The 14,157-nt window shown below is 30.9% G+C and overlaps 1 protein-coding gene across 1 annotated transcript; it reads right to left on the bottom strand.

Moving 5' to 3' along the window:
* Positions 1-2,026: 2,026 nt before the first annotated feature.
* Positions 2,027-8,771, bottom strand: LOC105787101 (40S ribosomal protein S5). The gene is made up of 5 exons (XM_012613548.2): positions 8,729-8,771; positions 8,570-8,658; positions 7,558-7,829; positions 7,263-7,466; positions 2,027-2,132 (listed from the first exon to the last, which is right to left on the bottom strand). The coding sequence occupies exons 1-5, from the start codon at positions 8,769-8,771 to the stop codon at positions 2,078-2,080; spliced, it is 663 nt and encodes a 220-aa protein (XP_012469002.1). The 3' UTR covers positions 2,027-2,077.
* Between the last annotated feature and the right edge of the window lie 5,386 nt (positions 8,772-14,157).

The raw sequence follows: 14,157 nt of genomic DNA, 5'->3' as shown, positions 1-14,157 counted from the left end.
AATAAAATTCAATAAATAATAATATATATGCTTTGAATCTAATAATAACAGTATATATCTAATATACAAAATTAAAATAAAATAATTTGGATTCTCATGTAATGCAAGCATTATTTGTTTGTATTAATATTTTATAATTTTAGTTTTGTTTAAATTCTTTGAAAAACTTAATGTTATTTGAAAAAAACAAAATTAATTTAAATTTATGTTATTAAAATGTGATTTTACTTAAAAATATATTTTAGGTTTAACAGTTTACTGTAAAATAATTTTAATATTTTCCGCATTAAAATTAAATTTTAAAATTTAATATATATTTGTGTTAATTTTATTTATAGTTTTATTTTCTATAATTTATTTAACTTAATTTGTAGATAGAATTATAATTAATTATATTTTTATTTTTTAATTTATATTTAATATATTCATGCATATTTCAATAGATCAACATTTAGAATGAATATTGTTTAAGCTAAATATCGCACGAAAATAGCGATATAAAAACAAGTATTATATATGCATAATCTTGTATTTATATAAAATTTTGTTGAATAAATCTAAATTCATGATTCGGAAATATAATTATTTTTAAAATTAATTAATTAATTATAATATGTTTTTTTAAGTAAGCAACATATGATGATAATATCATGTTATCTCATATTATAATAATTACTAAAATTATATAATTTCTATTTTAAATTTTATATTTAACAAAATTAAATTTAACTTATAATTTAAATTTTTATTATCATAATAATTTTTATATCAAATATACTTCAAGTCGTAAATATATATACTTCAAGTCGTAAATATATATAAAATTATAATTATCAAATTACTTATAGTCAACTATCAACTATGTTTTTGATATACATCTAAAAAGAAAAATATGCCAATTGAATCTTAATTCGATTGGCACAGATGTGGGTTCGAGTGTGCTGAAATGTATTATCCTTCTATTTATGGGTTAGGGGATGCTATGGATAATTTTAGACATGCTGTCAAAAAGATCAGATATGATCAGAATATATAATAAGATTGTTTAAAAAATTATAAAATATTAATTGTAAAATAATTATACAGGTTTATTTATTTAATTATTATAAATATAAGTGTCCAACCAATAGTTGAGTCCTAACATTAAAAAATGATAAACTACAAAAATAGTCACTTTTGTTTGCCTCATATTACATTTTAGTCATTTATGTTTAAAATGTTACATTTTAGTCACTTACGTTATCGTTTTGTTATGAAGTGGTCATTCTGCCATTAAGCTCCATTACCTCCCTAACGGCAATCCTATGTGGCAGTCCAAATGAGTTTTAAATGTCGACTTGAATGTCCAATTGGGACGAGAATAGACTTTTAATTAAATAAATTCAATTAATTGAAAATTTTAAATTAATTACACCTTAAATTGGAAAAGAAAAATTGTTTGTCTCCTTTTTTTTTTAATTTTCTTTTCCATTTTGACTAAAAAAACTATTCTTATCCCAGTTAAACATTCAAGTTGGAATTTAAAACTCATTAGGATTGCCACATAGGATTGCTGTTAGGGAAGTAACGGAGCTTAATGGAAGAGTGGTTATTTCGTAACAAAATGATAACGTAAGTGACTAAAATGTAACATTTCAAATATAAGTGACTAAAATGTAACCTGAGACAAACAAAAGTGATTATTTTATAGTTTACCCTTAAAAAATGACATGACTTAATTATAATAATAAATTAATAATTTATTATAGTGTAGAAAAACCTTTTTTTTAATTATGAAGGTATTAAAATTGAATGTTCTATGAGGAAAAATTGAATTTGATTTATTGCCTCAACAAATCTTATTATTACTGTGAGGCTTAAAATAGAATTGATTTAACTAAATATTAAACTCTTAAAAAATTAAATATTAAATAGATAAAATAATTAAAAGTCTATGAAAATATTTAAAATAAATTTGACTAAATCTCTCTTTTTTTAACCATATAATAACAAACCCAAAACATGTCTTATTAAAAAAAATAAAAATAAAAAATTCTCCAAATGCCATGGTGTAATTTGTTTCTTCCAAAATCCTTCCTCAACGGTTGGCCTTGGCAACTCTTTCAATTTCATCCTTCTTCTTAATGGCGTAGCTACACCAAATTAGAGTAATTAGCATAAAAAAAGACGCATGAGAAAGCACTAGAGGTGTTCATGGGCTGGGCGGCCCGGCCCGATGACCCGCCCGAAATATGGGAGGGTTCGGGTAAAAATATAGGCCCGAAATATGGGCTTGGGTAAAAAATGAGGCCCGTTTAAAAAACAGGTCGGGCCTTGAGCAAAATTTTTTGGGCCCGAGCCCGGCCGGCCCGAATATAATATATATATTTTTATTTTTTAAAATTTTTTTAAACACATTTCTTTCCCGTGAATGTGAATCCCGGCCCCCCCACTCCCAGGCCATTTCCCCCATTTCCCTCTTCCACAAATCCTTAGCCCTCCATTTTTTTTTTCTCAACCTTCACCTTCAACTCCGGCAGCAGTCCTCCACCACCGGTCCAACTCCAGCCATTTTTCTTTCCAAAATCAAAGGTTAGTTTTCTTTATTTTTTTCTTTCTCTAATATTTACTGTAAATATAAGTTTGATCTATTGTAGTTGTTGTAAATATAAGTTTGTTTTATTTTTCTTTCTCTGATATATTTTTTCTTTCTCTGATATTCCCAATAGTGTATGAATGATTTTGTTTTACTTCCCCCCCCCGGTATCCATAACCTAACCTTAATATTTGTTAAGACTTGGGGTTGAAAGAAGGGGAATGGGTGTAGAATAACCCTTCCAGTCTTAACATTAGACTTGCTATTTCACCTGTGCTTCGGTTGCCCTATAAATTTAGATATTTATGTATTTTCATGTTTTTCTCATATATTCTGGTGTATCGAAGGCATCAAGTAGAAATTGGAAGGATATAGGTTAGGTCTTCTAAAATTACTAGTTTATTTCCAATTTGTTAAAATTGAATTTTCATTTAACTTGGATAATACATCTGAACTGAAGAGCCAAACTTGCTCTCGAAAATAAACTAAATTCTAATTTCTGTTAAGGGAAGGAAAAGAAAAGAATGCCAGTATTTCTTTTTTAAACAATTAACCGCAATGGATTTGGAGTGAGACCATTCACTTCCACCCTTAAAATTTCTTAAACCACACAAATAATTTTTAAAAAAAAGAATTAGCAGTGATATAAAAATTTAATTTAATATCGATATGATCAATGAAAAAGACTGTATGTAATTTGTAGTATATTTTTTATGAGACCACATACAAGTATATTTTTCTGCTTCTTTCATGCATGCGGGTTCAACTTTATGGGTTCATTATTTCTTTGCTCTGCTACATGCAAACAAAACACTACATTTTCCTGCTTTCATGCATGCTGCCACGGGTTCTGTATTTATATTATCTGCATATAATTCATGTAATGTAATATTATGCATAGCCATTCTTTCTTACATTTGTTTCTGTAATTTCTTTCTTACGTTCTTTCTTACATTTGTATTTATCTTTTTTGTTTCTGTAAATACTAGAATGAGTGTATATATGCTTGCATGTATATAATTACTTACATGAATATAATTTTAATACATGAATATATATAATATATTCAATAACTGAGTTATAAATAAGATTATTTTTGGATTTCAGGACTTGAATTTTTATGACTATGGCTAGTTCGAACACTCCTATACCTGTGGACGATGGGTTAATGAGCATGAAAGTGCTATCAAACGTCAAAAGTCTACCACTTCAAAGGTGTGGGATGAAATGACAAAGCTTGAATGCGAGAACAAAAATGAATTGAAGGCACAATGTAATCACTGTAAGACTATCTTCTCTGCTAAGTCTTCTAGTGGAACCTCTAATTTAAGACATCATCTAAATAGCTGTTTGAAAAAAGTAAACAAGGACATCACTCAATACACCATAGGCATTCAACCATCATCAGAAGGTGTTCTATCTATAAAAAACTACAAGTTTGATGCTGATGAGTGTCGTAAAGCTATTTCTACTTTTCTTGTGTGTGGCAAGCATTCATTTAGGACAGTTGAAGAAACGGGATTTAGATACATGATGAGAATTGCTAGTTCTAATTTTAAGAATATAAGTAGATATACAGCTGCTAGGGATGTCCTAATGTATTATGCAAAAGAGGGAGATCGTGTTAAAGAAGAGTTGGCTAAAGCACCTGGTTTAATTTTTCTAACTTCTGATATTGGAATTTGGAGCATACTAATGATGAATATATTTGCGTTACTGCTCATTGGGTTGACAAAGATTGGAAGCTACAAAAGAGAATCATAAGGTTTAGAGCTTTATTTCCTCCGTATGATGGTTTGAACATAGCGGATGAACTTGTTTTATGTTTATCTCAATGGGGCATAGATAAGAAAATTTTTAGCATCACTTTGGATAATGTTTCTTATAATGATGTTATGGTTTCTTGTCTTAAAAATCGTTTTCGTGCAAACCGAGCTATTTTGTGTGATGGTGTTTTTTTTCAAGTTAGATGTTGTGCACATATATTGAATCTTATAGTTAAAGTTGGTTTGGAACTTGCTAATGATGTTGTTGGTAAGATTCGAAATGGGATTAGGTACATAAAAAAGTCAGGAATTCGTAGGAAAAGATTTTATGATGTGGCTGACAAAAGTTTTCATTTGAATGTGACCAAAAAGTTGCGTCAAGATGTGTGTGTGAGATGGAATTCTACTTATTTGATGCTTGAATCTTCTCTTTACTATAAAGATGTGCTAGATTATTGGGGCCAACGGGATAAAGATTATCAAATGTTTGCACTTTCTAACGAGGAGTGGAGAAATGTTACTATTATTTGCAAATTTTTGAAAGTCTTTTATGATGTGACTTGTGTTTTTTCTGGTTCTAATTATCCAACGGCTAATCTTTATTTTAGAGGGGTTTGGAAGGTTCACAAGTTCTTGCTTGATACAGGTAAAGGTCCTTATTCGTTTTTAACTCCAATGGTTAAGCAAATGCAAGAAAATTTTAATAAGTATTGGGCTGAGTATTCGTTGATATTGTCATGTGCTGCAATTTTAGATCCTCGTTACAAGTTGAATTATGTGCAATATTGCTTTAATACAATCTATGGTATTCATGCTTCAGATTTTGTTGAGACAATTCTTAGCAATCTTAGACTCTTGTTTGATGAGTATGTTAAGAAATCCAAATCCATGTCTTCCTCTTTGGCTGGGAGTTCTAATGTTTCGGATAAAAATCCTGTTGATTCTGGTTTGGATGAACACAATGATAATAGTGCTGATTTTGGGGGATATTTTGATGAGAGTGATGATTATAAACGGTATTTAAATGAATCTAGCACTAGGAGTGAGAAGTCACGTTGGACATTTATTTGGAAGAACCGAGCTTGAGTTGAATAGTCAAATAGATGTTTTAGATTATTGGAGCAAAAGTTCAGTTCGATACAATGAGCTTTCATTATTGGCTCGTGATCTTTTGGCAATTCCAATATCGACTGTAGCTTCCGAATCGGCTTTTAGCATGGGTAAGAAAGTTATCACACCTTTGAGGAGTTCACTTAAGCCAAAAACGGTTCAAGCCGTTGTTTGCTTGGATGATTGGATGCGAGCTAAGGGATTTTCAACAGGTAATTATTATTCCCATTTTATTGTTTGAATTTTATATTATTTTTTCATCAATTTGATTATCTAATTATTTGTTCTTATTTAATGTTAGAAATTGGTTGCAAAAAGGACGATGAGGACGATGAGGATGAGGATGTTTCTTCGGTAGCTTTTTAAAATACTTTCTTTCTAAATGTTTAAAATTTAATTTAGCTTACAATTTATATTTTGTTATGAAATTAAATATGTTGATGGATTAATGTATGAATATTATGGTTTGTTGCTTAATTTTCCTAAGTCATTTTGGACTTTGGAGGTATGTGTACTTGTGGGGTTTAACTTATGTTCTTATCTCAAAGATAGTTTGAAGCAAAATTAGAGATTGGGATTTATATAATGACTAGAATTAGTGAATGATAAAGCTCAAATTGATTTAATATGATTTAATATGCCTATGGATGTGCTATCTATATGTATATGTGATTTGAAGGGAAAGTTTTGAGTTCGCTATCTAATTCGCAAAGAGAAAAAAATTTGTTGAGCAAATATTTGTATGATTTGCTTCTCTATTCAATTTCTGAACTTTTTTGCAGCTTAAAAGCAATAACAGAATATTTAATTTAATTATGTTATTATGCATAGATAATATGCTACTTATTGCCCAATGATAATATGTTGCTAGTCCTAATTACTTGTATAATCATTTTTATTTTTATTCTCTTTTTTAAGAATTGATTGTTACCTAAATGTCACAAATGTGTAATTATATACAATTAAATAACATTTAAATTCAATTAGTTGGTAATTTTTAAACAACTCTAGTGGACATGAGGTTCATTATTTATTAAGAATCAAAACTTAGAATATAATACTACATCAATTCTAACATAAATTTTAAAGATAACATGAAAGCTATGCATTTTGTTCTTCAAATAAGTAATCTTATTTTAATTTTTTTCATTATATACAAACAAAATATAATTTGATATTTGATATAATTTTAATAACAATTAATTTTAATATTAGTTTTAAGAAAAAAATCGGGCAGGGCCGGGCCGGGCTCGGGCTTTATATTCTTTCAATGGGCCGGGCTTGGGGAACATATTAAGCCTATATTTCGGGCCGGGCCGGGCCTAGGCCTAGTAAGCGGGCTGAAATTTTTCTGGGCCCGGCCCTGCCCGGCCCATGCACACCTCTAGAAACCACTTCTTAGCAGAGGCGAACCGACATGGCAGCCTAAGGGGCGTTCGCCTTTCAAATTAGAAATTTTTAGAAAATTTTAATTAAATTTCTAAAATTTTGAAAATAATATTCCCCCTCTGAATTCATTAGAAAATTTTAATTATTCCCTCAAAACTTTTAAAATTCTCATTATATTTTTAAAATTTTTTTAAAATTGTAATTAAACTCTTTTTTTTTTTTTGTAAATTCCCAATCTCACAAAAAATTAAAAAAATTAATTAGACCCCCCCCAATTTTTTTAAAATAGTTTCTCATTAAATTTATGAATTTTTTGATAGTTTTACTAGGACCCTAAAATTTAGTCCAAATATCTGCCACTGGTTCTTAGTTTCAAAGCAAAGACAAAACGGACAAAATTTACGAAGACCTTGATTTACCACCTGTTGGATGATCCCTTTGCAGCATTAATAAGCTCATCGGCCAAGCATCCGGCGATGCTTTTAATATTCCTGAATGCAGGTTCACGAGCACCAGTGGTTATTAGATAGATGGCTTGATTCACACGGCGGAGAGGTGAAATATCAACAGCTTGACGCCTAACAACACCAGCTGAGCCTATACTGGTAGCATCTTCACGAGGTCCACTATTATAACATGAAAGGTTATAGCATTAAGTGGTGAAATGAACCATAGTTGAGAAAAGTTTTTAAGGTCATTGAGAGTTGAGACACTTGCCTGTTTACAATAGCATCGGCAATGACTTGAATTGGGTTCTGATCAGTGAGGAGATAAACGATCTCCATTGCATGTTTTATGATCCTAACTGCTATGAGTTTTTTCCCATTGTTTCGACCGTGCATCATTAATGAGTGTGCAAGCCTCTTGACAATTGGACATTGAGCTTTTCTGAATCGTTTAACCAAGTACCTACCAGCTGTGTGTGGTACGTAGGTTGCATGCTTTGATGCATGAACGCCAATGTAGTCACTCAAAGAGATATCACCTATCTAAAAATCCATAAATCATACATGTTAATTACCAATGTTTATAATAGGCAAAAGGGCCAAGACTTGTTTGGGACTAAAGCTTTCATCGAGCACTTAGATGACATGGGATTCAAAACCTATCATTTCCCATTAGCCTCCTCAATATTGTAATCATTGAGGAAGCCAAAAAAATTGTTTTAGAACATAAAAGATTAATCATAAATTTTTGGAGGGATCAAACTGAAAATTTACCATTATACTAACTTATAATTTAAAAAAAAAATTAAAGAGGCTACAAAGCAAATCAGGGGCAAAGCAAATTGCTTTAAGGGGCTAAAGATGAATCATAAATTTTTTGAAGGGTCAAACTGAAATTTTATTATTATACTAACTTATAATTTTTTTTATTAAAGAGGCTACAAAGCAAATTAGTGGCAAAGCAAATTGCTTTAAGAGGGCCAAAGATGAATGATAAATTTTTGGAGGGGTCAAATTGCAAATGTACCATTATACTAACTTGTATTTTTTTTTTTAAAAAAAAATTAAAGGGGCTACAAAGTAAATCAAAGGTGAAGTCAGAAAATTGCTTAAAGGGGTCAAAGATAAATCATAAATATTTGGAAGGATTAAAATATAAATTTACCATTATACTAACTTATAATTTTAAAATTTTGAAGGAGCTACAAAGGAATTTACCATTTTTAAAGGCCCCTAATGTAATGATATAAAAAGGGAAAAGGAAAAAAAATAGAAGCAAATACCTCGAGGTCTTGAAAGCTCCAACAGTTAAAAAGCTTAACTTCATTTTCATTTTTAGTGGAGTTCACGACGACTCCCGTTATTGTCGTAGCTGCGAATATATTTGTCTTGTAAATTTCACTTAGGTGAAAAATAAGGAAAAAAGAAAGCAATTTTCTTACCTTTTGGCAAAGTAACTTCAAGTTTTGTATCTTTCAAGGCCATTGACATGGTGAAGTTTTTCAAGAGCTGAAATCATTAAATCATAAATATTGTCAAATATCACTAGTTACTATGTTATTAAATATCTATTTATTTCACTTATTTTTAAAATTAAATTGTTGAGAAAAAATGTTGATATTGGAGAAGCAATAATATTTGGAAAATCAAGATTTGTGAAAAAGGAAAATAATTTACAAAGATGTGATCCAAAAATAAAGAAATTAAAACGATATAAGAGAATTTATATTGTTTGATTTTTTTTTGAAATTTGTATTCATTAAGTTGATAAAGTAAAAATATATTTATACTGTCTAGCATGCAATCAGGCGAAGATATCCCATATTACTCGGTCAATATTCACTCTATTATATAATTGAAGAAAGAGATATTTATTTTTAAATTAAATGTAATTTTTAGAAGGGTAGTTTTTTTAAAAAAATTTATATAAATTATTAAAAGCATAAATATTTTCCTAATAATATTTTTATTTAAAGATAATTAGGATTTCTGAATGGTTAGTTACCGGCTTTGTTTATAGTATAAAAACATTAATATATATTTTTATACAAGGTCTAAAATTAGGTGTATCCTCTTCTCAACTCTTAAATAAAAGGATAAACGCGCTTTTAGCACGTTCAAACTTACATTCTCTTATATTGACAATAATGCCAATGCTAACCGACCTAAAATTCAATCAACATAAAAGTATCAATATGTTGACTCTAATTGTTTCTCTCTATGATAGCAAATTTGATGTTAAAATAACTCATATGAAATTTCTTAAGCATTATTTTTTTCCTGCTCTTTATTTATTCTTCTATTACTTAAAATATTTTCTTTAGATGATTTATAATAATAATTTGACAACTAAAATCAAATAAAAATTATCAACTTTTTATAAGATATTTTTAGTTGTGCTTTGCATGGTCAGCTTTTATCTTCAAAAAGTAATTGAATAGTTGATATCCATATTATATCTTAGGAGTTAAGTTAGAGTTTTATCTTAAAATTATTATTTAATTAAATATAAAAGTTTTATATTTTTAATGTTCAAATTTTGAAAATGATATTATTAAGAGGGATGCTCACGAACATAAACTATAAAACGAATATAAAAAATAAATAAAAAAAATTGTATATTCCTGTACAAGCCCATTTTGCCCGGGGCCCAACTAACCCAATTACAAATAAAAAAATAAATAGACTGACCCAATTACAGCAATAGCCCAAAAGCCCAACATGGCCCAAACCCAACCTAAACCTAAACGCACTACCCTAGGGCCTGATAAGCCCAAAGAGCTTAAAATTTTCAGAAACCCTAGGATCCCCTTTTTCACGAAAAAAATAAAAATTAAAAAACACAGATAATTTCAAGGTGATTTGCTTTGTTTTTTTTTATCTTTCTATGTCATTTTTTTATTTTTTGCATACGGAAATAAAAATGAAAAGAAGGGAGGAAATACTGACCTTTCAAAGGATTCAACCTCGAATCCTGGTTCTAGGAGAGACGAGCTCCAAACAGGGCTAAAAAATGCTGATTTTTGCACCTCCGGCCGCCACTTGCGGCGGAGCTACGGCGGAGGTGCGCTGGAGCCCTCGATCGGAGACCTAGGCTGGAGAGGGGAGATTGAGAAAGGCCCTCTGTTTTTTTTAGAGGAAGAAGAATGATTTTATTTTTAAAAAAAACTGATTTATATATAGCTACTAAACGGCGTCGTTTAGGGCTGGTTCTGATAGCCCTAAAACGACGTTGTTTCTCCTTAAGGATCCGCGCGTCGACCCGACCCGCAGGGCAGATCCGCGCGTTTTGACTTTAATGGTCTATTTGCGCGGTTAGTCCCCCCACTTTCTCGGAGCGTTTAATATGATCCTTTTCTTCTTTTGATTTTAGCCACAAACTTTTGCCTCTGGTTCAATTCGGTCCATAGACCATGCGCAGATATCGTCCCTTAGAACGACGCCGTTCGAGTAACGTGGGAATATTTCCCTTCGGCCCCTTCATTTTTACGCACGGCACAATGGGACCCTAATCTTTTTTTACTTTCTTTAAATTTTGGATCTTTAATTTTATTTCTTTCTCGACTTAGTCCTTTTTTGCTATTTTATTATTTTATTAATTAATTCGGTTATTTTTTTCGTTTATTTATTTCTCACTATTATATTATTATATTAGGCTATTATTTGTGTATCATTGCAGTTATTATATTTCTATTTTTTATTTAATTTTAAATATCTTTTAATTTTGTATTATTATTATCATTATTATTATTATTACTATTACTATTATTTACTCATTTGTGCCATTTAATTTTAGATTTAATTATATATATGTATATACATCTTTGACTTAAATGTATCCTTATTTATATTTTTATATATACTTTATAATATATATACTTACATTTTATAATATATATACACATATACATGTACATATTTTTATAATCTATTTATATTTGTACATACGCATGCTCATAGTTTTTTTAAATTTTATATACACATCTATATATATCAATATGCATATGTTACTTTCATAAATATATATACATTACATATTTGTCTTTTTATAATTCTATTCATTCTCTTTATTTATTTATTTACGTTTACATCATTATTTTAAAAGAACATTTTAACTTTACTTGCTTATTATATTTGTTATTTCGCATGTTATTAGTTTGTCCTTTTTTATATTCATTCATTTTTGTTGCAATTGCTCGTATTATTTTTATACCAACGTATTCAGTATTGTTTTATACGCCTATTAACACCGAGTTTCATTTCTACCATTTCGAGTAAGACTCGATAAACAAATTACGATTTTGAATAAGCAAAATTCCGTGTTTAGATTCGAGAAGGTCGTACCCTAACTTACTGGGTTTCGATTTTCACAATAAATCTAAATACACGAATCTTTTCAAATTCGAGTTTTAAACGATCTCGAGAATTAAAAAGATCGTGTCCTAACTTACTGGGCATGATCCCTCTTTTAAATCCGAGATAGCTAAATATCTTTTAAATAAGTAAATTTTTGGCATCCATTCACGCATCGGGAATTCAAGACATTGTGTTCTAACTTACTGGATATAATTCTCTTTCTCGATTAACGTGAAATACGCCCTTTTCCCGAAAATTTTCCATTTCAATAAAGGATCGTATTTTAAAAACTATTTAAAGTTTTCAATCTTCGACACTAAGACATTAATTAATCAACTAGGTACCAATTTTGGGACATTAATTAATCAACTAGGTACCAATTTTGGGCGTGTCGAGGGTGCTAACCCTTCCTCGTACATAGCCGACTCCCCAACCCGTTTTTTTGAATTTCGTGGACCGAAATCGTTGTTTTAATAAAATTAAGTTGTTTATTAAAAACAACCACATTTCAAGGTGGCCCGATCACACCTTATCAAAAAAGATTGGTGGCGGCTCCCATTTTTGTTTTTATTTTTAAAAAATCCAAGTCGACCCCGTTTTATCAAAAAAATGGTGTCAACAACTTGGCGACTCCACTGGGGATCTAAAAAGAGAGTCAAGCCACGTGTTGATTACTTTTTGTCTTTTTGTCTAAAATTGAAAACTAGATTTAAATATACGATCCTTTCGTTGCATTTCATCCGTCTTTATTATGATATTCATCATTGTGATTTATAATCGCTGTGTTAGTTTAAGTTTGGATATATTTCTGCGCATTGTATTGCATGACCACTCGGTCATACCCTTCTGAGTGGGAGTGAGAAACTAAGCTTTCGTGAGGTTTTCACCTCCGCATGGGATCGTAAATCGCTTTCGGGATACATCCGTACCTATGTCTTCGTGAGATTTTCATCCCCGCATGGCCATAGGGAAATGTATTCCCCTGAATTGAACTTGGTCCGTATGAGCCTATAATGGGTGAGGATCGAGGAATCTGCCGGTTCAGGTACCCTTACTTTAGAACCGAACCGCATATAATGAGCCCTAGGAGCCTACCCTAGGTAGAACTACACCGAATCCTTAGAGGTCACCCGAAAACTTAGTTTAAATTTACGATCATTTTGTTGTATTTTGTTCGTTTTTGTTACGGTTATCATTACTTCGGTTTGTAATTACTCTATCGGTTTGAAATTTTGATGTGTTTCTGCATATTGCATTACATAATTGCTTGATTATTTCCTTTTAAGTGGGAGTGAGAAGATATTTTCTTCGTGAGGTCTTCACCTCCGTGCAGGATAGTGGATTGCTTTCGGGATACATCTGTACCTATGTCTTCGTGAGATTTTCATCTCCGTGCAGCCATAGGGAAATGTATTCCCCTGAACTGAACTTGGTCCATATGAACCTATAATGGGTGAGGATCGAGGAATTTGTCGTTCAAATACCGTTGCTTTAGAACCAAAGCACATATAGAAGACCTTAGGAGCCCACCCTAGGAAGAACCACTTCAAACCCCTAGTGGTTACCCAAATAGGTACTCTATTTTTCTTGTTTCCTTTTGCTTTGTACTAACTTGCTTTCTTTCGTTTTGATTGCATTGCATTTTCATCTTAGAAAAATGTGTTGATTCAAGTTTGATTACTAAATTAGAAAGCTTGTCTTGGAAAACAGATTTCTTGATAAAGTGGAAGATAATATGGCTGCCCGAATACATTCTAAGAAATACGACGAAAGAAAGGTGATGGAAGATTACATGATTTTACTTCCTGGCCAGAAGATTCAAGCTAAATATTTGAGAGTCGCCGATATTTTGACTTCCTTAAAGAAGCTGATGAGCATTACGAGGATGGGCAGATGATGGATCACAGCTAGGATCAACCAAGAAAGAGCTAGTAGTGGCATCCATTGGAAATTTAAATTCGGATAAAGAGGAAGATCAATGTTGTTTCTTGGAATATGAAGGCGAGGCCGTACGTGCATCCGCTTTATGTAAAGAAATTTGTTTTTTAGAAAAATTGTCTAAATGGAATTGAATCAGAAAAAACATCTTTTTTGCATTCATTTGCATTACATGACATCACATGCGTTAAGGACCATTAAAAGACCCTAATTCTGTAAAATTATTTTAGTTACCCTGGAAACCAACAAAAATTCGCCAAATAGAGATCACTACAGTACTCGCTACAAAACCAAAAAAATAGATCAGAGACTAGAGAGATTAGAGCAATTGCAAGAACAAATGCAAGCCCAAATGCAAGCCCAGATGCAAGAACAACTAGAAAAAATCCAACAAGACATGCTAGAATCTTAAAAAACTATGATGAGTCAATTGACGCAGCTATTGGCTGGAGAGAATGATAAAGGAAAAAACCCTGTAGTCGATTTAGGGGATGATAATGAAATCCCTGACTATCCCCCAAGTTTTACCCCAATAAGCGTCAAGACCCAACCCAACGCGCATCAACAAGGGGCACCC

Source organism: Gossypium raimondii, chromosome 1 (genome assembly GCF_025698545.1).
Source record: "Gossypium raimondii isolate GPD5lz chromosome 1, ASM2569854v1, whole genome shotgun sequence".
NCBI classification, from domain to species: Eukaryota; Viridiplantae; Streptophyta; class Magnoliopsida; order Malvales; family Malvaceae; genus Gossypium; species Gossypium raimondii.
Note: the sequence above shows the minus strand (reverse complement) of the source record. Positions and strands in the feature narration are given on the sequence as shown.